The sequence below is a fragment of the Alosa sapidissima genome, chromosome 1, assembly GCF_018492685.1.
Source record: "Alosa sapidissima isolate fAloSap1 chromosome 1, fAloSap1.pri, whole genome shotgun sequence".
In the NCBI taxonomy this organism is placed as follows: domain Eukaryota; kingdom Metazoa; phylum Chordata; class Actinopteri; order Clupeiformes; family Clupeidae; genus Alosa; species Alosa sapidissima.
Genome location: NC_055957.1, coordinates 518,733 through 543,430, shown reverse-complemented (window position 1 = coordinate 543,430; position 24,698 = coordinate 518,733). Strand labels below are relative to the sequence as shown.

Below are 24,698 nucleotides of genomic sequence, written 5' to 3'. Positions count from 1 at the left end.
TGAGGTATTGTGTGTGTGTGCGCTCTGTGAGGTGTGTGTGTGTGTGTGCTCTGTGAGGTGTTGTGTGTGTGTGTGCTCTGTGAGGTGTGTGTGTGTGCTCTGTGAGGTGTTGTGTGTGTGTGTGTGTGTGTGTGTGCGCTCTGAGGTGTTGTTGTGTGTGTGTGCGCTCTGTGAGGTGTTGTTGTGTGTGTGTGTGTGTGTGCTCTGTGAGGTGTTGTGGTGTGTGTGTGTGTGTGCTCTGTGAGGTGTTGTGGTGTGTGTGTGTGTGTGCTCTGTGAGGTGTTGTGGTGTGTGTGTTTGTGTGTGTGTGTGTGTGTGCTCTGTGTTGTGGTGTGTGTGTGTGCTCTGTGAGGTGTTGTGGTGTGTGCTCTGTGAGGTGTGTGTGTGTGCTCTGTGAGGTGTTGTGGTGTGTGCTCTGTGAGGTGTGTGTGTGTGCTCTGTGAGGTGTTGTGGTGTGTGTGTGTGTGTGTGTGTGTGTGTGTGTGTGCTCTGTGAGGTGTTGTGGTGTGTGTGTGTGTGTGTGTGTGTGTGTGTGCTCTGTGAGGTGTTGTGGTGTGTGTGCTCTGTGAGGTGTTGTGGTTTGTGTGTGTGCTCTGTGTTGTGGTGTGTGTGTGTGTGTGTGTGTATGTGTGTGCTCTGTGAGGTGTTGTTGTGTGTGTGTGTGTGTGCGCTCTGTGAGGTGTTGTTGTGGTGTGTGTGTGTGTGTGCTCTGTGAGGTGTTTTGGGGTGTGTGTGTGTGTGTGTGTGCTCTGTGAGGTGTTGTGGTGTGTGTGTGTGTGTGCTCTGTGTTGTGGTGTGTGTGTGTGTGTGTGTGTGTGTGTGTGTGTGCACTTAGAGGATTAGGAGAGACCCCCAGCTCTACAGGGTGACTCCAATGGTGAGAGACACACACACTTCTGACTTCAGCTCCTTCATCTGACACACACAGACACCCACATCCAACCACTTGCACACACACATACCTTACACACACATGTATACACACACATTCCTCCACCTGTGGACACACACACACACACACACACATGCTGGTCCAGCGGGAGGCCGAGTGGATTCTCAGCACTCTGCATTCAGAGGAAAGTCTTTGTGCTGTGAAGCCCTGTGAGGAAAACCAATCAGATCAGCTGATTACACACACACACCTGTAAACCAGTAGCCACACACACTCTCTCACACACACACACCTGTAAACCAGTAGCCACACACTCTCTCACACACACACACCTGTAAACCAGTAGCCACACACTCTCTCACACACACACCTGTAAACCAGTAGCCACACACTCTCTCACACACACACACCTGTAAACCAGTAGCCACACACTCTCTCACACACACACACCTGTAAACCAGTAGCCACACACTCTCTCACACACACACACCTGTACTACACCAACTATGGAGTTACATTTGTTCCACTTTTATGAGCGAGCAATAGCACAATTTGAGCGCAGAAAAATATTTTGAGCGAGCACACAAATTATATTTTGAGGAAAAATGAAACTCGAGCACAAAAAAACTTGTAGTTGAGGAAACAGGAATCTACTGTATGTATGTATGTATGTATATTGCTAATATCAATCAAGGGGCGGTGGTAGTGTAGTGGTTAAGGAGCTGGGCTAGCGTGCAGTGGTAGTGTAGTGGTTAAGGAGCTGGGCTAGCGTGCATTAGCCTGTAGGGTGGTGGTAGTGTAGTGGTTAAGGAGCTGGGCTAGCGTGCAGTAGTGTAGTGGTTAAGGAGCTGGGCTAGCGTGCAGTAGCCTGTAGGGTGGTGGTAGTGTAGTGGTTAAGGAGCTGGGCTAGCGTGCAGTAGTGTAGTGGTTAAGGAGCTGGGCTAGCGTGCAGTGGTAGTGTAGTGGTTAAGGAGCTGGGCTAGCGTGCAGTAGCCTGAAAGTGTCGGTTCAATTCCCGGCTTCCACCGCTGTGCCCTTGAGCAAGGCACTTAACCCCAAGTTGCTCCGGGGACAATGTGATCCCTTGTAATATAGCTGACATATGTAAGTCACTTTGGTCAAGAAGTGTCTGCTAAATGTAATGTAGTAGTAGTAGTGATCAATATGTATGTGCAACATCAGCCCCTTTGTGCTCGCTCAAAATATTTTTCTGCGCTCAAATTGTGCTATTGCTCGCTCATACAAGTGGAACAAATGTAACTCCATAGTAAACCAGTATCTAAACACTCTTTCACACACACACACACACCTGTAAACCAGTAGCCTCTTTCTCACACACACTTCCACTCTCACTCTTTCACACACACACACACACACAGCAGTATTCACACACACTGTCCAGGGATGGGCAGTATTTTTAATACATGTATTTAAAATACCTATTTCAAATACAAAATACTATTTTGTAATTTATATTTTATTGAGATGATGAAAATGCCTTCGTATTTTGAATACTTCAGTGTTGTGTATTTTTGTATTTTCAAAATACTTTCTGTGAAACACTGTGATGACCTCTATGTAACTATCTATAAAGCACAAAATGGACTCACAGACTTTGCTGCGCGTTCTCGTGGAATTCGCAAGGACTTGTCCCAATGTTGCATTTCAAAGGGTGTGAGGGTTTGAGTACACACTTACCGAGCCCTGGCCTTTAGTCTGCATCAGTGCAGACTTCACCAAAAGGGAATTACCCACAGTTCAAAGTGCTGTGACGTCTACTGCAGAGACCATAGGGAAATCCGATCCGAAAACCAAATTACAAAGGTAAACAACAGCACGACACACAACCAGCTTGTAAAACAAGAGTTTGAAAAAATGTGGAATCAGGCAGTTGTCTCATGTGCCTTGGCCATGTGAAAAGCAACAACCTTAAAATGAAAATTCCCAAACCGGCAAGTATCAACAACGTCTTTGTTATGGAACATCGCCAAGGTACATGTGATCTGATGAAGTGCTGCCTTTAGTCCTTTAGTCCTTACCTAGCGTTCATGGGCATCAGAAAAACCTTTTTCCCAGTGAAAACGTCATCATTCCGCATCATTCACGTCATGTGTGAGTCAGAGGTCGGAAACTGGGGCTAGATTTTGCTAACAGAGTTGCCCAGTTAGGGGCTCGTCATCACTTTTGTCGTCACGTTGTAGTTAGTTTGTAGTCCATGTGGCCTTTCATGTCCAACAGTTTTAATGTGAACTTGGGAATTTGCCGTTTTTGTCACTTGAAAGCTGCATATCTGTCTTTCACAAGCGTCTTACACCATATTTTAAGCAAATACAGTTGTTTATTTAGGATTAGTGAGTGTATGTTTTAACCTTTGTTGTGGCATCCGTGCTTGTCACACATTCCGACGGCAAAGCGCATGAACACTTGCTGTGGGAAAAACAAAGTAGCCACGGGGGCGGTCCTTGTCATTCCCTTGTCAAGTCCTCAGGGTACACTTTGGGATTGGGCCAATCCAGGCGCGCGGGAACTTTTTTTGACCAGGGGTGCTGAATAACAAAAATAATGGATGTCCGACGATTTCTCCCCCCCTGGACATGTTTCGGATTTTGACTGCTAAATACGTCATTTTAGTGCGGTGTGCACTAGAAGTTTTAGAAAAGTCCTGGGCAGCCACAAATTCCACTGTTCCGCAACAGCACTCCGACTCCACTGCGCCCACCCTAACCCCACAGAAGCGCACTTGACATCATTAGCCTATTTCAGTATAGCTAAGGAAAATTACTTTTCTAATCGTCAAAACCACACCAGAGATGTTTGGCTTTAAATATAGGATAATAATCAGGCTGCAATGATCTCGCAAATAATTTCTGAATAGCCTAAAGTGTGTCGTCTCCACAGCAAGTATGTGTCCTAATAATTTCTATCTTAGCGACTATGATAGTGAAATGATTTCACTAGCTAGATGTCATATGGCGAGATTATGGTCTATTTTATTTCATTTCATGTGTGTGTTTGGCACTGTTTTCCCTTTTTCTTAATTTGATTTGTTGTTGTTTTGTGATTTATTTTACTATGCATGCATTACTTTTGTTTGACCGTGATTTAGAATGTGGGGCAACGCCCCCGTTTTCTCTTAAGTGCCCGACCACAGGTGATTACGATATGAACAGCTGTTGGTAATAGCCACACCAAATCACAGACTGTTTAAAAAAGCGAAGGAACTGGAACAGTGGAGATAGCCTGTGAACTCTGCCTGTTGCAGCCCTGTTCCCCACGTTTATTGCTGGGTAGTCGCGAATGTCTTATTTGGTTGCCACGATCGTATGGATTATTGTCTGTTTGTGTCGAAGCCTGAAGATTGCTGATGTGCCAGTCCCGCTATCAATCCGTTGGCTGTGTGTCCTCGTCTTCCCCTCTGCTGCGCTAAGATTGCTGCCGTCCTCTGCTGTGCTGTCCTGAGCCTGCCTTGTCCGTCCTGAGCCTGTGGTTTTGTGGAGCGCTGTTCAACAGGACTGGGAGCCAGATTCGTCTGCTCCCAGTTTATTGGTGAGTGACGCCCTGTGTCAGGCTATGCTGTCTTCCCTTGTCTGAGGTTAAGATCTACGTCTCACTAAATCGGAGTGCTCCAGACTGTCTGCCGTAGTCATATCCCTGTGTGTATATATATATATATATATATATATATATATATATATATATATATATATATATATATATATATATATATCCTATGCATATTCACGAATTGCAGTGATTTAATTTGGTATTGCACGATTGTTGCTCTTCTAGTGCTGTGCTTATGCTGTGTTTGTTATCTATGGAGATACTGGCGGCCTTCTCTTTGTGAGTGTTGTTCCGGTGCGTGCGAGTGATTGACAGGTATATATATATATATATAATAATTTTAAAAAATCTCTCCTGCCAGCAGGGGGTGCTCTTGGGCCAATCTCTGTCTGTCTGTCTGTGGCACCCTCGCATGGTCAATCCCCTGTGATACCGCTCTTGGCCATTTTGGCGCTGTTTCACACATGCTATTGGCATGCACATTGCACTAGTCATCACAACACAAAACGTGCGGTGCTGCAGATTGGATTGACTCTCTATTTTTTTATTTTTACTTTTTTTTGTATTTACATTGATAGAGGTTGTGCACACACCAGTTTCAGGTCTATACAAAAATATTCAACTGTGATGAAACTCACCATAAGTGTGGTAGTGATGGTGTTAAATAACTTAAAAGGCTAAAATGCTACCTATTTGAAATTTCTAAATAAATCATCCATTTGGATTGTTTGTCTTTGAGTTATTGTCACTGATTCATAGCGGGCAATTTATTACACCAATAGAGTAAATAAGTATACTTAAGGAAGGGTTCCTTGAGTTATAGAACATTTCTCAGGGCAAAGGTTTATATTGGGATGTCTAACATGAGGGGTCAGCATATCTAATCTGTTGACTGATTATGGAAGGAGTCTCTTGCTTTCAGATGTTTTTCCAGGTAGTGTACAAGTGAAGGGATAGACAAAAAAGGCGTTTAGAAAGAAGTATTTTGTAGTATTTTGAAAATACAAAAATACAGTATTTTATTTTGATACATTTTTGGCTGCTGTATTTTGTAGCTTATTTTGATACTTTTTAAGGTGGGTATTTGGTATTTTATTTGGAAACATTTTGATGTATTTGTGCCCATCCCTGTCTCTGTCACACACACACATGCACACACCTGTTTAGAGATAGTATCCACCCTCTCTCACACACAAACACACACACACTAGTGCTGCCACGATTAGTCGACTTAGTCGACGTAATCGACCATGAAAATTAGTCGACGGCAATTTTTTTAAAATTTATTTAATTGTTTCCCATCTCAAACGACTCACTGTAATGTTATTAACTCATTGAATGCCAAGCTGTTTTCGGAAGCTTTGTCCTAGAGTGCCAGCAATCTAGACCATTGTTGATTTTTGTACAGCCACAGCATATTCTGTGTAATAGCTATGAACACATACAATGGCTCGTTTGAAAGGTGAGACTTTAAGCTCTCAGTGGGTGCAAACCGTGTATTTCTACACGCCTCTGTTCCTGAGAAATCCCAAGCTAGTTGCTAGTTGCAGGCTAGTTTTCATCAAAATTCCTGTTTTTTTTTAGAAATGGAGATATAACGTCTTTCCTGTGTTGCCTGTAAAGTTTCCGGGAAGTGACCTGGCGAGACTGCCACCTAGTGATAGACCCACGAAAATGGCCTGGTTTTGAGCTGAAGTGCATGCGTCACTGATTCGACCCAAAGCGGCAACCGAGTTATGATAAAATGTCCAGATAAAATGTCCATGTGCGTTTTCATGAGTTTTCGATCGTCATATATTTTATTTCCATTCATCACAGAGTTCCCAAAATCACATATAAGGTGTGTTAGAGTGTCTAGTTTCGTAATTTAAAAAAAAAAGCTAAAAACGTAATATTACGTTTTTGGCACTCAACGCATGGCACTCAATGAGTTAACTCTTGAGAAGTACAATGACTGTCTTTGGATGTTAAACAGGCCACTTAGACTTTGGCAGTAATGTTTTAAAACCTGCCATGCATGCAAGTGTAAACTTGAGCTGCATACAGCTGCGTGCCTGCCTGCTTTCAGAGCGATTCATTATAACAGAGCTAATCGGGGGAGCTAAGCATAGTAGGCTAGTCCAGATTCATTATTAGCAGAGCTAATCGGGGGAGCTAAGCGTAGTAGGCTAGTCCAGATTCATTATTAGACAGAGCTAATCGGGGAAGCTAAGTGTAGTAGGCTAGTCCAGATTCATTATTAGCAGAGCTAATCGGGGGAGCTAAGCTAAGCATAGTAGGTTACGCTAGCCCAGACTCTGACTAATATGGTATGGTGGAAATTGCGATAAATGAAGTATAGAGAGTGTCTCACGTTGGCAACGAAACGGTGTGTCGTTTATTCCTTCATACATAAAACTGTTCAAACGAGCATGACGCCGCCCGTGATATCAACAATCAAGGTGTTCGTCATTACAGAGACAGAGCGCCGCTGTAGCAAGCAGCTCACTGCGTCGGGATTAGTGTGTGCTTCACCTCACTGTGTGTTCACTGTGTGCTGAGTGTGTTTCACTAATTCACAAATTGGGATAAATTCAGAGACCAAATTTCCCTCACGGGAGTATATATACTTTTATACTTATACATGCAAACACTTTCACACATAGTCTCTCTCACACACAGACACACACACACTCACCACTCCATTTTGAAGCCCCTGAAGTTCCTGTTGAAGCTCAGGATGGTTTTCATGTCCTCTGCACTGAGCTCAAAGTCAAACACCTGCAGACACACCAGCAAACCATCAGCAACTACACTACCCACAACCACCCTGAACCACTACAATACCCACAACCCCACTGAACAACTACACTACCCACAACCACCCTGAACCACTACACTACCCACAACCACCCTGCAGACACACCATCAGCAACTACACTACCCACAACCACCCTGAACCACTACACTACCCACAACCACCCTGAACCACTACAGTACCCACAACCACCCTGAACCACTACAATACCCACAATCAGACTAAACGACTAATGGTGTGATCCATTTGTCCATCCTACTCGTCTTACAAGTAGTAAATTGTCAGAAAGACCGGAAGTTACGCAAAATTACACGATAAGCCTATTTCAAGTCGTCTGATGAGAAGCTCATTCAAACCAGAGGACCCCCAAGATCGGCAGAGAGTGCTTAAGACTTGAAAATAAAGATGACTGCCGCTGCTGCCCTGTTTGTGCTGCTTTACTCTTCTTCTTACTGCTTAGCAAATGTGAATTACTCGCACACATTCCAATCAATTACTCATACACATTCCAACCAATTACTCATATACATTCCAATCAATTACTCATATACATTCCAATCAATTACTCATATACATTCCAACCAATTACTCAAGCTGGCACCATCTCATGTCATGTGGAGACAATTTAAATCATCAACAAGAACTTGAATCTGAATGTAAAATCGGATTAATCTGATTAACGTCAGATATAGCTGAGCTGATATCTGATCAATAACAGTGGAGCTGATATCTGATCAATAACAGTGGAGCTGATATCTGATCAATAACAGTTGAGCTGATATCTGATCAATAAGCGAAAAGAAAAAATACCTGGAAGTTCTCTTTGATCCGCTGTGGGTTGGAGGACTTTGGAATAACAGCCACATTCCTCTGGACGTGGAACCGGATTAGAACCTGCAGAGAAGGGAAACCCAGATTAGAACCGGATTAGAACCGGATTAGAACCTGCAGAGAAGGATTCTGTTGAGTTCACACACACACACACACACACACACACACACTCACACACATGGTACCCCTCATGTGATGTCAGCGTGGAAATGCTTTCTATGCTCCAACATCTCAAACACACACACACAGAAACACAAACATACTGTTCATTCACCACATCTCTCTCTCACACACAACACACAAACACCCCTGACCTGAGCTGCAGTCTTGCTGGTGATGGTTTTAGTCACAGACACACACACACACAAACACCCCTGACCTGAGCTTCAGTCTTGTTGGCGATGGTTTTAGTCACACACACAAACACACCACTGACCTGAGCTGCAGTCTTGCGGTGCTTGCTGGCGATGGCTTTAATCACACACACATGCCCCCCACCCCCCAACACACACACACACCACTAACCTGAGCTGCAGTCTTGCGGTGCTTGCTGGCGATGGCTTTAATCACACACACACACACACACACACACACACACACCACTAACCTGAGCTGAAGTCTTGCTGTGCTTGCTGGCGATGGCTTTAATCTTTGGGTCTTCTAGCAGTGATGGCTCATCTGGTTTTGCCCTGAATCACATTTCCTGATTTAGCTCATTTATTAATACGGGTCTAGCTGAGAATGTGTGTGTGTGTGTCTCACCATGGTCTGTCTGGTGTGTGTGTGTGTGTCTCACCATGGTCTGTCTGGTGTGTGTGTGTGTGTGTGTGTGTGTGTGTGTCTCACCATGGTCTGTCTGGTGTGTGTGTGTGTGTGTGTGTGTGTGTGTGTGTGTGTGTCTCACCATGGTCTGTCTGGTGAGCCCAGAGGACTGTAGGCCGTCACACTGATGCCTTTTGAGTGGCAGTAGCTGATCAGCTTCTCCTGGGTCAGGTACGGATGGCACTCAATCTGGGGAGTGGACAGAGGAAGACAGTCGTGTGTGTGTGGGTGTGTGTGTGTGTGCATGTAGGTGTGTGTGTGTGGGTGTGTGTGTGCATGTAGGTTTGTGGGTGTGGGTGGTTGGTTCGTACGTACGTGTGTGTGTGTGTGTGGGTGGTTGGTTCATACGTGTGTGTTAGGGTTGGGCGATATGGACAAAATATAATATTTCAATATTTTTTGTGATTTTGACGATAACGATAATTAGTCGATATCCTTTAAAACATTTTTTGTAAAAGTCTGAGTTACTTTACAGCTCATTATTTATGAATAGCATCAGTACAATAATAACCAATAACCTAACCTGTGACTTTTTAACCAACTCAACCAATGCATTGTCACTCTATGACACATTCCAATTCTGCCCCCACTTGAGTGTGTGGCGATGACATGAGAAAGTCTGAAGCTGAAGTTCCTTTCAAAAACCTTTACTTAGGATTCACTGTAAAATGAAGCCGACCAACAGAGTGCATCTCAGTGATTTCCTTCGATGTTTTGTTTAAGAGCAATCATGTAGGCTAGCATTCCAGAATAGAAACTAATGTGTTAGCTTATGGCTAATGTATATGAGAAATCCCATAGAGATGCTAACGGTTAGCATAATCGATAAACGTAGATATTTAGAGCGAACTTCAGTCCATTTACAAAAGGGTTACATGAGAAGAGTTTGTTGCTTACAACTGACTATTAAAATACTCAAAGGCTAATGTTTTCTCTCCATATAATACCATGTAGGAAAAAACGTGACTGTCTCATCAATGCTACTTGAACAGATACTTGACAAAAGTAGCCGCATAAAATCCCAAGTAGCCTAGTCTAGCTGCACAAAATAAACATTAGGCGTGCGTGTGTCAACGTGGAACCACTATAGCGATCATGTGACACTTGCTCTGCAGCAGCCAGGGGCTTCTCCCGCATACACCTCCTGGATTTAGTGAACGTATGAGGTTTCAATGCGTGATTGAGTGTTATTTCCCCATAAGTAATTTAAATACTCGATAATGTAAATTTGCACATCGTTAAAACAACAATCACGATATTATCGCAGACAATATATATCGCCCACCCCTAGTGTGTGTGTGTGTGTGTGTGTGTGTGGGTGGTTGGTTCGTACGTGTGTGTGTTTGTGTGGGTGGTTGGTTCATACGTGTGTGTTTGTGTGGGTGGTTGGTTCATACGTGTGTGTGTGTGTGTGGGTGGTTGGTTTGTACGTGTGTGTGTGTGTGTGTGTGGGTGGTTGGTTCGTACGTGTGTGTGTCTCTGTGTGTGTGTGGGTGGTTGGTTCGTACGTGTGTGCGTGTGTGTGTGTTTGTGTGGGTGGTTGGTTCATACGTGTGTGTTTGTGTGGGTAGTTGGTTCATACGTGTGTGTGTGTGTGTGGGTGGTTGGTTTGTACGTGTGTGTGTGTGTGTGTGTGTGGGTGGTTGGTTCCATAGCCGTGGGAAGTGGGGGTGCTGGGGGTGCGGTAGCAGGAAAGCACGCGTATTTATATGTCATAGGCTGCCACTCACGATCAGCCCTCCATCCCCCTATTATTCTATTATGCACTAAAATGTTCCATTATACCTGGAGATCTAAACAAAAACTAAACAAATTAACAAAACAAAGCTGAGGGAGATATCCTATGGCGCTAGCTTTATGGTACGACAATATGCCATATTAAGTAGCTGAATATTACCGTGAGTTTCCCAAGGAGCTGAACACGGGCCACCTCGATCTTCAGCTTAAAATGATGCATAGTGTTATCGGGGAGTCTCGGTGCACCACGGTGAAAGGTGGCATGGATATTGAGTAAGCTCCATCCACAAACAAGAGTGCTCTTCAGCGAGGTAGATGAACTTATTCATCTGTGTCTTTGCGTGCCTGTTTCAGTGGCCTCCTCAGAGCGTTCTTTCTCTTCTTTTTGAAAGTGTAGGTTAAAGGCTACACTGTCCGTTTATAATGTCAGCATTTCTGTAGGCTATATTTGTGATATGTGGATCAATTTAATGTAGGCTAGCCTATGAATATTGCGTTGTGTAGGCCTATGTTATGCATATGTTTTGAGTCAATGTGTTCTGTCTAATATGCTGTGCGATAGGGTCTTTAGCCTGTTTTGACACCCATGTCAGAAGCGTCAATAATTATTAAGTTTTATTAATGTTGGTGTTCAACAGTTTTATATTTCACGTGTTCACCGTCAATTTCGGTGCAAGGCTACAGCAACTTTGTTACCTTACTAGTGTAGTGTCAGATAGCAGACGGTTACTTTGCTTGCGTTAGTATCAATCTGTGGTTTGCGACATTTTGTCGCATTTTTTCTGTAGTGTAGCCATAATGTTCTTGACAGTAATGTATGCCTGTGCTGTGTGTCATGCTGTTGTCCATTAACAGAGAAAGGCGTTCAAATAAAATACAATAACTTTTTTTACCCCCCCCACTACAGCACCCCCAACCAAAACTCACTTCCCACGGCCCTGGTTGGTTCGTACGTGCGTGTGTGTGTGTGGGCGGGTGGTTGGTTTGTACGTGTGTGCGTGTGTGCGTGTGTGTGTGTGTGTGTGTGTGTGTGTGTGTGTGTGGGTGGATGGTTGGTTTGTACGTGTGTGTGTGTGTGGGTGGTTGGTTTGTACGTGTGTGTGGGTGGGTGGGTGGTTGGTGTGTGCGTGTGTGCGTGTGTGTGTGTGTGTGTGGGTGGTTGGTTTGTACGTGTGTGTGGGTGGGTGGGTGGTTGGTTTGTACGTGTGTGTGTGTGTGTGTGTGTGTGTGCGGGTTGGTTGGTTTGTACGTGTGTGTGTGTTTGCTTACCTGGTTGGAACTTGTTAAAAGTGTGTGTGTATTTGAGTGAGTAAGTGTGTGTGTGTGTGTGTGTGTGTGTGTACGGGGGGGGGGGCTACCTGGTTGTTGGCAGGCTTGTACTTGAGTCCGGGCTTGTTCAAGATGGCCTCAATCTGCTGCTGGTTGAAGTTGGAGACGCCAATGGCTTTGACCAGTCCACAGTCCACTAGCTCCTCCATAGCCTACACACACACATAAACAACACCAGATTTACATCAAAGTGTGTGTGTGTGTGTGTGTGTGTGTGTGTGTGTGTGTGTGCGTGTGGTATTTGATGGCTTTAACCAAAGCATCACAAACATTGAACATTGTCTATGTCCATGGCAATGACTGGCATACAAATAAAGTAAAGGTTTGACATTAGATCTGAGGTTTTTTTTTTAATACATAATATTTTTGAACAGTTTACTTAATGAGCTTCTAACAAAAGTAGGGTGATAAATATTTTATGTTTTGGCTCTTCAGTTGAGTTCAAAATGAAATGGACACAACAAAATAACAAACACTTGATTTTTAAAAAATGTAGTCGTTTAGATTAGTCGATAGAAAATGAGTTGTTAGTGGAAGCACTAGTATATATGGGCTCTATCTTGCACACCAGCGCAATTGACTTTGTATACTCGCACTTTTGTCTTTCCTATTTTGCAGTCAGCGCATATTGGAATTTTCCCTCCACAGGTACGTGCCTGTAAATTAGGGAATTCGATTGCGGTTCAGCGAAAAGACGGGGCGTGTTCCGGCGCAAACGTTCACTGTTGATATTTTGCAGTTTCAGAAAACAATTCCGCCACAGACCAGGAACTCCCTGGTCTAAAGTCTGTGGCGCAAATACAGATGCTATTTTAAGGGCGCATGCATGACCACAGGCCTGCATGAATGAATGCGTTGCACACCAATCTACAGACACCCCCGTGCACAGACGGAAACATTCAAAGCCTTGATAATATTTGTCCATTTCCCGGTTTTGTTCGTGCATTGGTGACCTAAAAATTTAGTAGCCTATATAGTACATAGAACATCTACATGCAATATCTTTACAACAACAACGCCTAATTATGACCTATTAATTTGGACAACTTTATACAGCCCTATAAAGGCTAAAGTTACCTTTTAGTTTTGTTCCAATTGACCATTGTGTATGGCTTTAAACATCGCGTGCGCTTTAACATCAGCCTAAGCCAGGGGTGGGCAAACTTTTTGGCTCAAGGGCCACACTGGGTTTTGAAAATTGGCCGGCAGGCCGCACAACAGGTTAGGTTAGGCGCTAAGGTTTTAAGCACCACAATTTTGCCTACCTTGTTGTAGCCCATCTGAAATAATTCCAAGCTTTGTTATGTTCCCTCCATCCTTTCGTTATTTTCAAAAAACGTTTTATATCCATGATGGCCTTTTTCCACTACCATAATTCAGTGGAAATGCATGGATTCCAGTTTCTTCCAGTAGCAGCAACTGGAATCCATGCATTTCCACTGAATTATTTTTGGAATCTGATCCCTTATCATAGCTGTTCATTCTTACTCGTTGCTCGACTTATCGTGACTAAATTCAAGATGGCTGCAAACGCTAAACTTCGTGAAGATACTGTCTGTATAAATCGTCTTGTAAGTAAACTACCAGTGCTTTTTCAAAGTTCTCAATGTCTCGTTTTAAATGTCAGGGCCCTCGGAAGTCTACCAATGAAGTGTGGAGATACATTGAGCCTCGTAAATGGGTGTAAAACAGTGATTTATTTGCATGGCTAGCCCGATGCCGAAGCACCACTATTGAAAAAGATGTTGGTAGCATCGGCTAACTAGCGCCAGATTTTGGAGTGCAGGGGACAAGCCGAGATGGGCTATGAGACATACGTTCACACTCGGTATCATGTTTCGATACACTTTAGGTCAATATCACACCGGAATTCTCCTTTAAAGTCTTGAGTGAATTAGCTTAAATCAGCTTGTATGTGCTGTTAACCAGCAAGTAGTCCTGGCTACAATTTCTGTAGTTGCTGCATCCATTCATTGTTATTCTCTCTCCTGCTCAAACAAAAGTTGTGCGTGCATTAAATTGATGATAACGTGTTTACAAACTCTACTTAACATAAAATATTGTAAATAGCCTACTGTCATGCAGTTAATGGGATACTGTGCAGAGTCGAAAGTTAGGTCAACTTGGAAACTGTTTCTCACAGGCCGCCTGTGCTGCGCAACGCACACTTCGCTCCACTCATCTACAACGTAGTTCCCATTTCGATAAACCATACATAATTTCAAAGAAAAATATTACCACTCGAGGGAAATCAGTGTGGTGTCCATTAAGATGTGAAAAAATAGGTATATAAATCTAGCGTACACATTTTCACGAATCACGGATGTGTTGATGACATAAATTAGGAAATATTAGATGACTTAAGGAGACGTGATGTTGAATTGCATGCCGATGCCATTTAACTCAAATGCCCCAGCAGCACGGGAGAGAAGAGATTAACTGACAGAAGATATGCATTGTCTATAGAGAGGTAATGTTAGATTACATTGTACATAGCAAAAATATCACCTTGCATTCATAATCTCGTGATTCAGTGAGTGATCCCAAAACATCGGAAAGTATGTCTTACATTTTGTCAAGAGGAAAAATCAATACCTGACCGTTCCTAACTAAACAGTAAAATTATAGCGCTGTGAACGCTCCTGGCTGCGCCTGGCAAATACGCCACCATAATAGCAATCAGCTATGGAACAAGCGTGCCTGTTGTTAAAGGGAATGTGAGATGACGCCCTGATTGGTTTATTGCACGTTACGCCCAAACCACACCCGTGATTAATGTAGCTACTTCAGACCACCCCATTTTAGATTTGAGTCAGGCGCAACAGTCAAATATCCCGTAAAATAGCATCAGCGCCCAAGATCCGCCCACAAAGTGACTTGCGTTTTGTGCAAAGACACTTCCGTTTCAGACCGTTAAAATAGAGCCCATAAAGTGTTACAACACATGTATCAAATCGTACTAGACATGTATACAGCATTATAATACGTACATGCACTTTGACTGTCCATTCTGTACATTCATCAAAAATGCATTAAAATAAAGGTATGAGTCTTAAATGCATTAAAATAAAGATTTGAGTCTTAAATGCATTAAAATAAAGATATGAGTCTTAAATTCATTAAAATAAAGATTTGAGTCTTAAATCAACTCGCGCTGTCAACTATATTTTTCTGAAGATAAAGTTGAAAACAGCTTTGCAAAGCATTCGTGTTTATGAAGCGGGACAAAACCCAACCTGGTACCACACACACAAACAACACACGCACGACGCACACACACACACATTTTACTACTGGTTTCATTCTACAGGATTGGATAGTGCCATTTGGCTATCATAGCTAACACCATACACTCCTCCCAACCAACCACACACACACACACACACACACACACACACACGCGCACACACACACTTACACACCGCACACTTACACGCACACACACGCGCACACACACACTTACACACCGCACGCACGCACGCACACGCGCACACACACACCGCACACACATACACACACACACACACTCTCACACTCTCACTCACACACACACACTCTCGCACGCACACACGCACACGCACACACACACCGCACACACATACACACACACACACACACACTCTCACACACACTCTCTCTCACACACACGCACACACACACACACTCTCTCACACACACGCACACACACACACACACTCTCACACACACACGCACAAACACACACACACACACACTAACACTACTCACTCACACACACACACACACACTCTCTCACACACGCACGCACACATACACACACACACACACACACTACTCACACACACTCTCTCGCACGCACGCACGCACGCACGCACACGCACACACACACACACTCCCTCACACTCTCTGACACACACGCACACACTCACACACACACACATACACATACACACACACTAACACTACTCACTCACACACACACACACACACTCCCTCACACACGCACGCACACATACACACACACACACACACACTACTCACACACACTCTCTCACACGCACACACTCTCTCACACACACGCACACACTCTCTCACACACACGCACACACTCACACACACACACACACACGCACACACTCTCTCACACACACGCACACACTCACACACACACACACACACGCACACACACACACACACACTCTCTCACACACACGCACACACACACACACACACACACTCTCTCACACACATACACACACACACACATACACACACACACACACACACACACACACACACACACACACACACTAACACTACTCACTCACACACACACACACACACTCTCTCACACGCACGCACGCACGCACACACACACACACACACTACTCACACACACACACACACACTACTCACACACACACACACACACTACTCACGCACACACTACTCACACACACACACACACACTACTCACACACACACACACACACTACTCACACACACACACGCACGCACGCACGCACACGCGCTCACACACACACACACACACGCACGCACTCTCTCACACACACACACACACACACACTCTCTCTCTCTCTCGCACACACGCACGCACACACACTCTCTCACGCACACACGCACGCGCACACACACGCACGCACACACACACACGCACGCACACACACTACACACGCACACACACACACACACACACCTCCCATGTGTCCAGGAAGTTGCTGTCGTCTCCGATGACTTGGCCGTCAGTCCCCAGAGGAAAGAGATTGTCTCCAGGCTGCAACACACACACACACACACACACACACAACAGCAAACATCTTGTCACTACACACACACACCAGGCTGCAACAGCAAACATCTAGTCACTACACACACACACACCACAAACACACACACACACCACAAACACTCACACCACACACTCACACCACATACACACACACACACCACACACTCACACCACATACACACACACCACACACACACACACACACACACCTGGAATCCGATGGGGAAGTGCATGAGGTAAAGGTCCAGGGAGTCCAGCTGAAGGTCCTGCAGAGTCTTCTCACACGCGCCCCTCACAAGAGTCCGCTGGTGGAAAGTACACCACAACTACACACACACACACACACGCACACACGCACACATACACACACACACGCACACATACGCACGCACACACACACGCACGCACACATACACACACACACACATGCATAGGTCTCAAAAAAAATCTGAAAAAATTTGTATATATAATTTGTATACCTATAATGTCATCCAGGTGACACACTGTTAAATTACTTTTATGTAAGATCAATACTTTCCAAGATACAGCCAGTTTTACAGGGGGAGGGGGTGTCAATTTTGTTCCAAAATGATTTTTCAGACTTGTGAGGTCTGCTGTTCAGACCCTGAAGGGATTTCTTTTCTGTTCATTGCTTTTTGAGAGAGTTTTTTACTTATCTCAGTAAGGGAAATAAATCAAGAGCCTATGTTGAGTACAAATATGTCTTCTGAAGGCCTAAACAGAACCCAGCCAAAAACTCCAATAACATTTTGATCAACTTTGAGGGACAGCTATGACCATGCAGGATCATCCAGACCAAATGTGACATTATGTATTTGCTACATACTATTCCTATTGGTGTACCAGCATGCACAATTTGAGCCTCCTACATGGTTTAGTTCTTGTGCTTTGGGCTTGTGAACTTTGACAAAAAAGAGGCCGAACAAAATTGACACCCCCCCCTCCCCCTGTAAAACTGGCTGTATCTTGGAAAGTATTGATCTTACATAAAAGTCATTTTACAGTGTGTCTCCTGGGTAACATAGGTACACTTGGTAATTTTTTCAGAATTTTTTGAGACCTAAGTGTGTGGACCCTGGTTGAATTGACGTGGAATGACCCTGGTCGAAACACAAACACACACACACACACACTAACTCTATGGTAGAAACACACACACACACACACTAACTCTATGGTAGAAACACACACACACTAACTCTATGGTAGAAACACACACACACACACTAACTCTATGGTAAAAACACACACACACACACTAACTCTATGGTAGAAACACACACACTAACTCTATGGTAGAAACACACATACACACATACACTCACAGTAACTCAATGGTAGAAACACACTCACACTAACTCTGGTAGAAAACGATTATTCTGATCGGACACAGCTGACCATGTGAGCTAAGAGTGATTGTGATCAGCAATTGTGACTGGACACAGCTAGTCATGTGACCAGTTCAAATGATGATTGGACACAGCTAGTCATGTGACCAGTCAGAGTTATTGTGATCAGACAGAACAAACAGGTGCTTTGCAAACTCCACGACCTTCGGAGCATCAACCATCCTTAACACACACACACACTCACACATGGGGTTCATCAACCATCCTACACACACACACACACACACTGGGTTCATCAACCATCCTTAAAGGAAAATTCAGTTTTTTAGCACTTTAAGGCCCTTTTCTGGTTTGTTTTGGATGAACTAGAGTGGTGGACACCGAAATTTTGACGATTGGTCCTGTCTCGACTTTTTTGACTAGTTTTGAATTGCCTTTGACTTCTCAGGGTGGCTGGCAATGGGCATACTGTAGTAGGCTACTCAAACATGTCCTAAAACTACCCTTAACGTTCGTTTTCAAAACTGTGCAACTCACCAAGTGGTTAGTGGTGTTCGTTGATGTTCCAAAACAAGTAGCGTAGCGAAATACAGTTTCTGTCGTCTTTTATTTGGCATTTTGTAAAATCCCATTGATTTCTGTTGGAAGACTCATTGCACATTGATATTACTGCGTCACCGTCTATGCTTCAGGTTCAAATACGAATCCTACATTGCGCCGATATATATTTGCTTTTAATAGTCGTTTTATAAACGTTTCATGCAGGGAGGGCTGTTGTGTGTGTGTGTGTGTGTGTGTGTGTGTGTGTGTGTGTGTGTGTGTGTGGAAGGCTGGGTGACCACCTGCTCCTCCGCTGTCGATTGACATGCATTTGAGCGTGTCTCTGCAACATGCATCAGTAGCAAAGAAGCCATCTGCATTTTACATTGCGCTATTCGATTGTCGTCGACGCGGAGACGAGCAAAAATAAAATCAGTTATCCACAACAAATCAACGAGTGGTCGACCTCAGAACGCACTTAACTTTTTGAGATCTGAAGTCAGTCATGATTGGTCGAAATTGTTGTCAATCTTGACGCAGTACAACAAGCAAACCTATCACATTTCTGTGCACATACAGGCAGGTACACACACGTAGGCTACACACGCACGCACTCAGAAAGACAGAATGACACATAAATTATGATCGCCCGTAACAATGAAAATGTTTTGGTATGTGTGTATCTTCACTTAATAGTATCTGGGGAGATTGTAGGCTAAAAGCGTGTAAATGCTCAACATAGGAAATAATTGCAGGACTCATTTTATTCAGTCAGACTTAAAACATGCATAATAATAGTAGCCTATAGAGTTTTGTGCACAACCTCGTCCTTGCTGGTTTGGAGGTGGTCACCAGTGGGGGTGTGTGTGTGTGTGTGTGTGTGTGTGTGTTTTGATAGCCTTTGTTTTCAAATAATGCTATGAGTAGACTCGGTGTCCAACTTACAGTGTTATTTTAGCTTGCCATAAAGTTATAGTTTGCAGGTGTTACAGCTTACAGTTATTATTATCATGTAATATTAGTGAAACATTGCTTTCCCGAAATGGATGATAAATGTGCGCATATATCCTCTGGTATGTCGTGTGCCTCAGCATATCGTATAAATAATCATGGTGGGCCGCCATGGCCAAAAATGCCCGGGCCATTTTTTAGTCCCAGTCCAGCCCTGTCACACACACACACACACACACACACACACACACACAAACAGACAAAGTGATGCACACACAGACAGTTTCCTTAGACTCTATGTTGCTATAGTTACCTTGCTGACGATGAAAAGCTCCTCCCTCTTGACCACGCCCTGCTGCATCATGGCCTTTAGCCCCGCCCCCACCTCCGCCTCGTTCTGGTAGACGAACGCCCCGTCAATGTGCCGGTAGCCCGACAAGATGGCCGCCCGCACTGCCTGCCCCACCTGGCCCTCAGATGCCTTGGGTCACAGAGCAGAGAGCAAAGGTCACACACACACAGCACCACACAAACACACAAACACACACAGCACCACACATACACACACTACACACTTGCTTCCGCAATATTCTGTCCCGCTCCCGCCCGCTAAAGCCGGCGTGCAGGAGGGACAGCCTATTCAGCTTTTCTTTCTGTCTCACGAAAGGAGCACACACACCTGAGAAAGACTCCAGATGGCAGTTTCTTGGTTCTGAATGTAGGCTAACAACTGAAGTAGGCCTAGTCTCGTGCCCTCTTCCTCATGCTTTCAATTTCGAGTTTTGATAATGAGCAGCAGGAACAAATTGAACCCACGTAAACGACAATAGGCTATACTGTAGGCCTGCTATCCGTCAGTTATGCTTAAACCCCATTTTTTAATGCTGCCTAACAGAACATCCAACTGAACTATAGTTATGAACACTATATTTCCATATTTAATTTTACACACATATTTAATTTGCTGGAGTGCAGTGAATCATCGGTTTGTCCCGCACCCGTGAACGCACCTCTCTCATCCCGCCCGCTCCCGCAAAGAGCTTTCAAAAGTTGTCCCACGCCGCACTCTTTTGCGTCGGGACCTGCGGGTCTACCGCGGGAGTGCAGACCTCTAACACACACACACAGCAACACACACACACAGCACCACACACACACACACACACACACAGCACCACACATACACACAGCACCACACACACACACACACATACACACAGCACCACACATACACACAGCACCACACACACACACACACAGCACCACACACACACACAGCACCACACATACACACAGACACAGCACCACACATACACACACACACACACACCGCACCACACACACACACACACACTCTCATCGTTCTACATACGCTGGTGTTTCGAGTCAATAGCAGCCAGTAATCTAATCTTTGCCAGCATGCGAATGTTGATATGAATGTTCATTGAGCTGCCTTGTCCTCCATAAATGCATGCTGTAGCCCAGCTGCAGCTCTAATGTTGATATGAATGTTCATTGAGCTGCCTTGTCCTCCATAGCTGCAGCTCTAATGTTGATCTGAATGTTCATTGAGCTGCCTTGTCCTCCATAGCTGTAGCTCTAATGTTGATCTGAATGTTCATTGAGCTGCCTTGTCCTCCATAGCTGTAGCTCTAATGTTGATCTGAATGTTCATTGAGCTGCCTTGTCCTCCATAAATGCTGTAGCTCTAATGTTGATCTGAATGTTCATTGAGCTGCCTTGTCCTCCATAAATGCTGTAGCCATAGCTGTAGCTCCAATTGCTCTTTTCAATTTACAGCTTTTTTCAATCACTTTGCTACTATTTTCAGAACCTCCATGTCTTTTTACAATCACTTTGCTACTATTTTCAGAACCTTCATGTCTTTTTTCAATCACTTTGCTACTATTTTCAGAACCTTCATGTCTTTTTACAATCACTTTGCTACTATTTTCAGAACCTTCATGTCTTTTTTCAATCACTTTGCTACTATTTTCAGAACCTTCATGTCGTTTTACAATCACTTTGCTACTATTTTCAGAACCTTCATGTCTTTTCAAAACTCAAAACGGTTATCACTTGTAACACAGGCTGTCTAATGTGCAAAATATTGCATTGTGCATTCACATCTTTAAAGAAATCTTGCACCTGCACAATCATTGGTTCAAAAAACAAATTTACTGTGAAATACCATTGAAACATAACTATAGATTGTGCACACAAGCAACCGATAGTTTTACTGTGTCATTGTTCGTACAATCATTAAATATTGTAGAACAAAATAGGTGATACAGGTTTCATTGTGGTACAACATGTACAGTAAATACAATACCTGTAAAGGTACTGCAGTAGTAGAGAGAATACTACAGACAGAGTGGAATCATTAAACAAAGTTTGTAATATATTGATGCAAAACATAATCACAACATTTTATTTGAATCAAAGCAAAAATAATTAGCTATGAATTAGAAAATAAAAATAAAATAAAGTACTGTAAAACTAATTGATGACAATGAATCTCGTTACAGTATCTTGAAACTTTCATGATTTGCAGTAAACACGGAAGATTGTTTGTCTGTTTCCATACAACTATGCATTAAGAGTAATGCAACAGTTGCTTATCATTCTTTATTATTATTGTTTATTATTGATATTCTCCTTAATGTAGTCTTGTCATTGTTTTTATATTATTGATTAAGAGTAATGCAACAGTTACTTGTCTATCTTAGTTAGATCATTGTAAGGAAATGAATAGACACGCATTTAAAATGTAACGTGTGAATTGCCTTTTGAAATAGTAGTACTTTGATGTTAAGTTGTGTCATATTGAACAGGTGATTTTTGTTGAATGAACGGTTCTGAAAATAGTAACAAAGTTACTTTGTAAAAAACTGTAAATTTAATTTGTGTTTAAGTTTTTCGTTTAAAATGTTTGCAGGTCTCTCAAACCCTAAGCTGGACTTGATTGTAATTAATGGCAAAAGTGTTTATATTTTTAAAAGTTTTTCTTATCGTATTTTATATCTGTCTACCTAAATAGGCCACCACAAAAACACCTTGAGCCTTGACATATACTGATCTAGTAGGCTATACTTTATACATGTATAAGCTCTCTAGTTTAAGGTTTATTGTCCCATATCAGAGATCACCCGTAGCCCATCACCCATAGGCTATCACTGCAGAAGTCATTTCGCAATGACTCATCATCTTTCATAAAACGCCAAGAACGCACATAGCAGAGGACAGAACAAGCATAGAGACGCAGGATGGCGCAGTTTAACCTACCCTCCACGTGCCCAGACCCACTATGGGCATAGATGCACCGGTGCCGAGGCTCACGGAGGTCGTCATCACTACGCGGAGATCTGATATTTTGTCGGAGAGAAAGTGCCGCTGTGGTCCAAAGGCTACTCAGACTGGACGTGTGTGAGGTCGCCTATAACTGTGGGGTAGCGAAGCGGCTCGCTGTGTCGGTATTGGCTACACACATGCGCCGCCCCGGACGAACCCTGCCTCTCTATCGGCGAGGGATAGAGCTTGTTTATAATTCATCGTACCCAGGGACGGACTTGGACAGAAAATGTGTCCGAAGCGGCCCTCAAATCGGCCCGACACACCTAATTAAATACAAAATCCTTGCATTACGCCTAAATATGCGTATCTGTTGAACTACGTGTCGTGGAGCACTAAAGTGGACACATGCAGGCCTCACGTGACTCACTGGTGATCTGAGATAGCCATGAAGCACATGATCTCCATATTCAAGTTAATAGGCCTAAGCGATTCAGAAAGAGTTCAAAGTATCATTTTCAAATTATTCAATATACTTAATTGATAGCAGCACCAAAGAGCTAGATAGATAGATAGATAGATAGATAGATAGATAGATACTTTATTGATCCCCAGGGGAAATTCAAGGTCTCAGCAGCAGCATACATACAACACAAACACATTCTTTCTTTAACAGCAGAAAGAGTAATTCCTAAATTCCCTCAGGTTGTGGTAGGCCAGGGATGGGCACAAATACATCAAAATGTATTTCCAAATAAAATACCAAATACCCATCTTAAAAATGTATCAAAATAAGATACAAAATACAGCAGCCAAAAAATGTATCAAAATCAAATACTGTAGGCTATTTTTGTATTTTCAAAATACTACGAAATACTTCTTTCTAAAAGCCTTTTTCGTCTATCCCTTCACTTGTATACTACCTGGAAAAACATCTAAAAGCAAGAGACTCCTTCCATAAACAGTCAACAGATTAAATATGCTGACCCCTCATGTTTGACATCCCAAATATAAACCTCAACCAGGGTCGGCGCCATTGAGCACCGGGTGGGTGGGGGGGGGCATCTCACCTCACTTTTATTAGTTATTTTTCCAAAATTGCCATACAGTATAATAAAGAGCATCATTCGATCCTTGGTTAACTGAATAATCCTTGGATAACTGAAACAATATGATCATGGGGGAAAATAGTGCAGGAACATAGTGCACATAGCCTATAGTGTTTAATGGACTAGCACACAGCGTTTAATAGAATAGTTGCATAGGCTTACAATAGGCTATAACAGGCTCACCACTAGCAGACCTAGGCTACAGCTGAGTGCAAAATCTCATCACTGTGTCCTTCCATTCATTTTGAAATGTTCTTGTAAGATCATGCTCAAAAGCAAATTGCACATGTAGGGCCTTCTGATAATATTGCAACATTAAACGTAGTCTATGTGATCGCTCAAAATGTTCTTTAAAGTACAGAACTAGTTCTAACCATAGATATTAGAAAGCTAGATACCGCATTGGGCTCCAGAACATAGATATTAGAAAGCTAGATACCACATTGGGCTCCAGAACATAGATATTAGAAAGCTAGATACCACATTGGGCTCCAGAACGTACGTAAATAGTGTCGCCATCTTGGTGGGGGCAGCAATCACTGGAGGCCAATGGAGGAGCATGTGACTCTGACTGGAAATCAGACAGGTGTCCGTGATCGCCTGCAAGTGTTGCCCATAGACAATAAAGGTGCTGCACCAATATAGCGGCCGCGTTTACGATGCCACCTAATAGAAC

At 43.5% G+C, this 24,698-nt stretch overlaps 1 protein-coding gene across 3 annotated transcripts; it reads right to left on the bottom strand.

Moving 5' to 3' along the window:
- Window positions 1–709: 709 nt before the first annotated feature.
- LOC121705293 (aldo-keto reductase family 1 member B10-like) lies at window positions 710–23,225 on the bottom strand. Of its 3 annotated transcripts, XM_042086199.1 has the most exons (10): window positions 22,908–23,223; window positions 19,936–20,103; window positions 16,971–17,087; window positions 16,669–16,746; window positions 12,002–12,124; window positions 8,989–9,095; window positions 8,692–8,773; window positions 8,064–8,147; window positions 7,134–7,216; window positions 710–1,099 (listed from the first exon to the last, which is right to left on the bottom strand). In XM_042086199.1, exons 1-10 carry the CDS (start codon window positions 22,971–22,973, stop codon window positions 1,057–1,059), a joined length of 951 nt encoding a protein of 316 aa, XP_041942133.1. In that variant the 5' UTR covers window positions 22,974–23,223; the 3' UTR covers window positions 710–1,056. The 3 variants fall into 3 exon arrangements, with proteins under 3 accessions (XP_041942133.1, XP_041942140.1, XP_041942147.1); XM_042086206.1 differs by lacking the exon at window positions 16,669–16,746 and having other exon boundaries at window positions 22,908–23,225; XM_042086213.1 differs by lacking the exons at window positions 16,669–16,746; window positions 16,971–17,087 and having other exon boundaries at window positions 22,908–23,207.
- Between the last annotated feature and the right edge of the window lie 1,473 nt (window positions 23,226–24,698).

Coding starts and splice junctions, on each gene's coding strand:
- LOC121705293 (XM_042086199.1), bottom strand. CDS start 22,973: ATGACGACCTCCGTGAGCCTCGGCACCGGTGCATCTATGCCCATAGTG. Junction 9,096..12,001: donor ACAAGCCTGCCAACAACCAG/GTAGCCCCCCCC, acceptor TCCACTCCCCAG/ATTGAGTGCCATCCGTACCT. Junction 8,148..8,691: donor ACAGCAAGACTTCAGCTCAG/GTTAGTGGTGTG, acceptor CCTTCTCTGCAG/GTTCTAATCCGGTTCCACGT.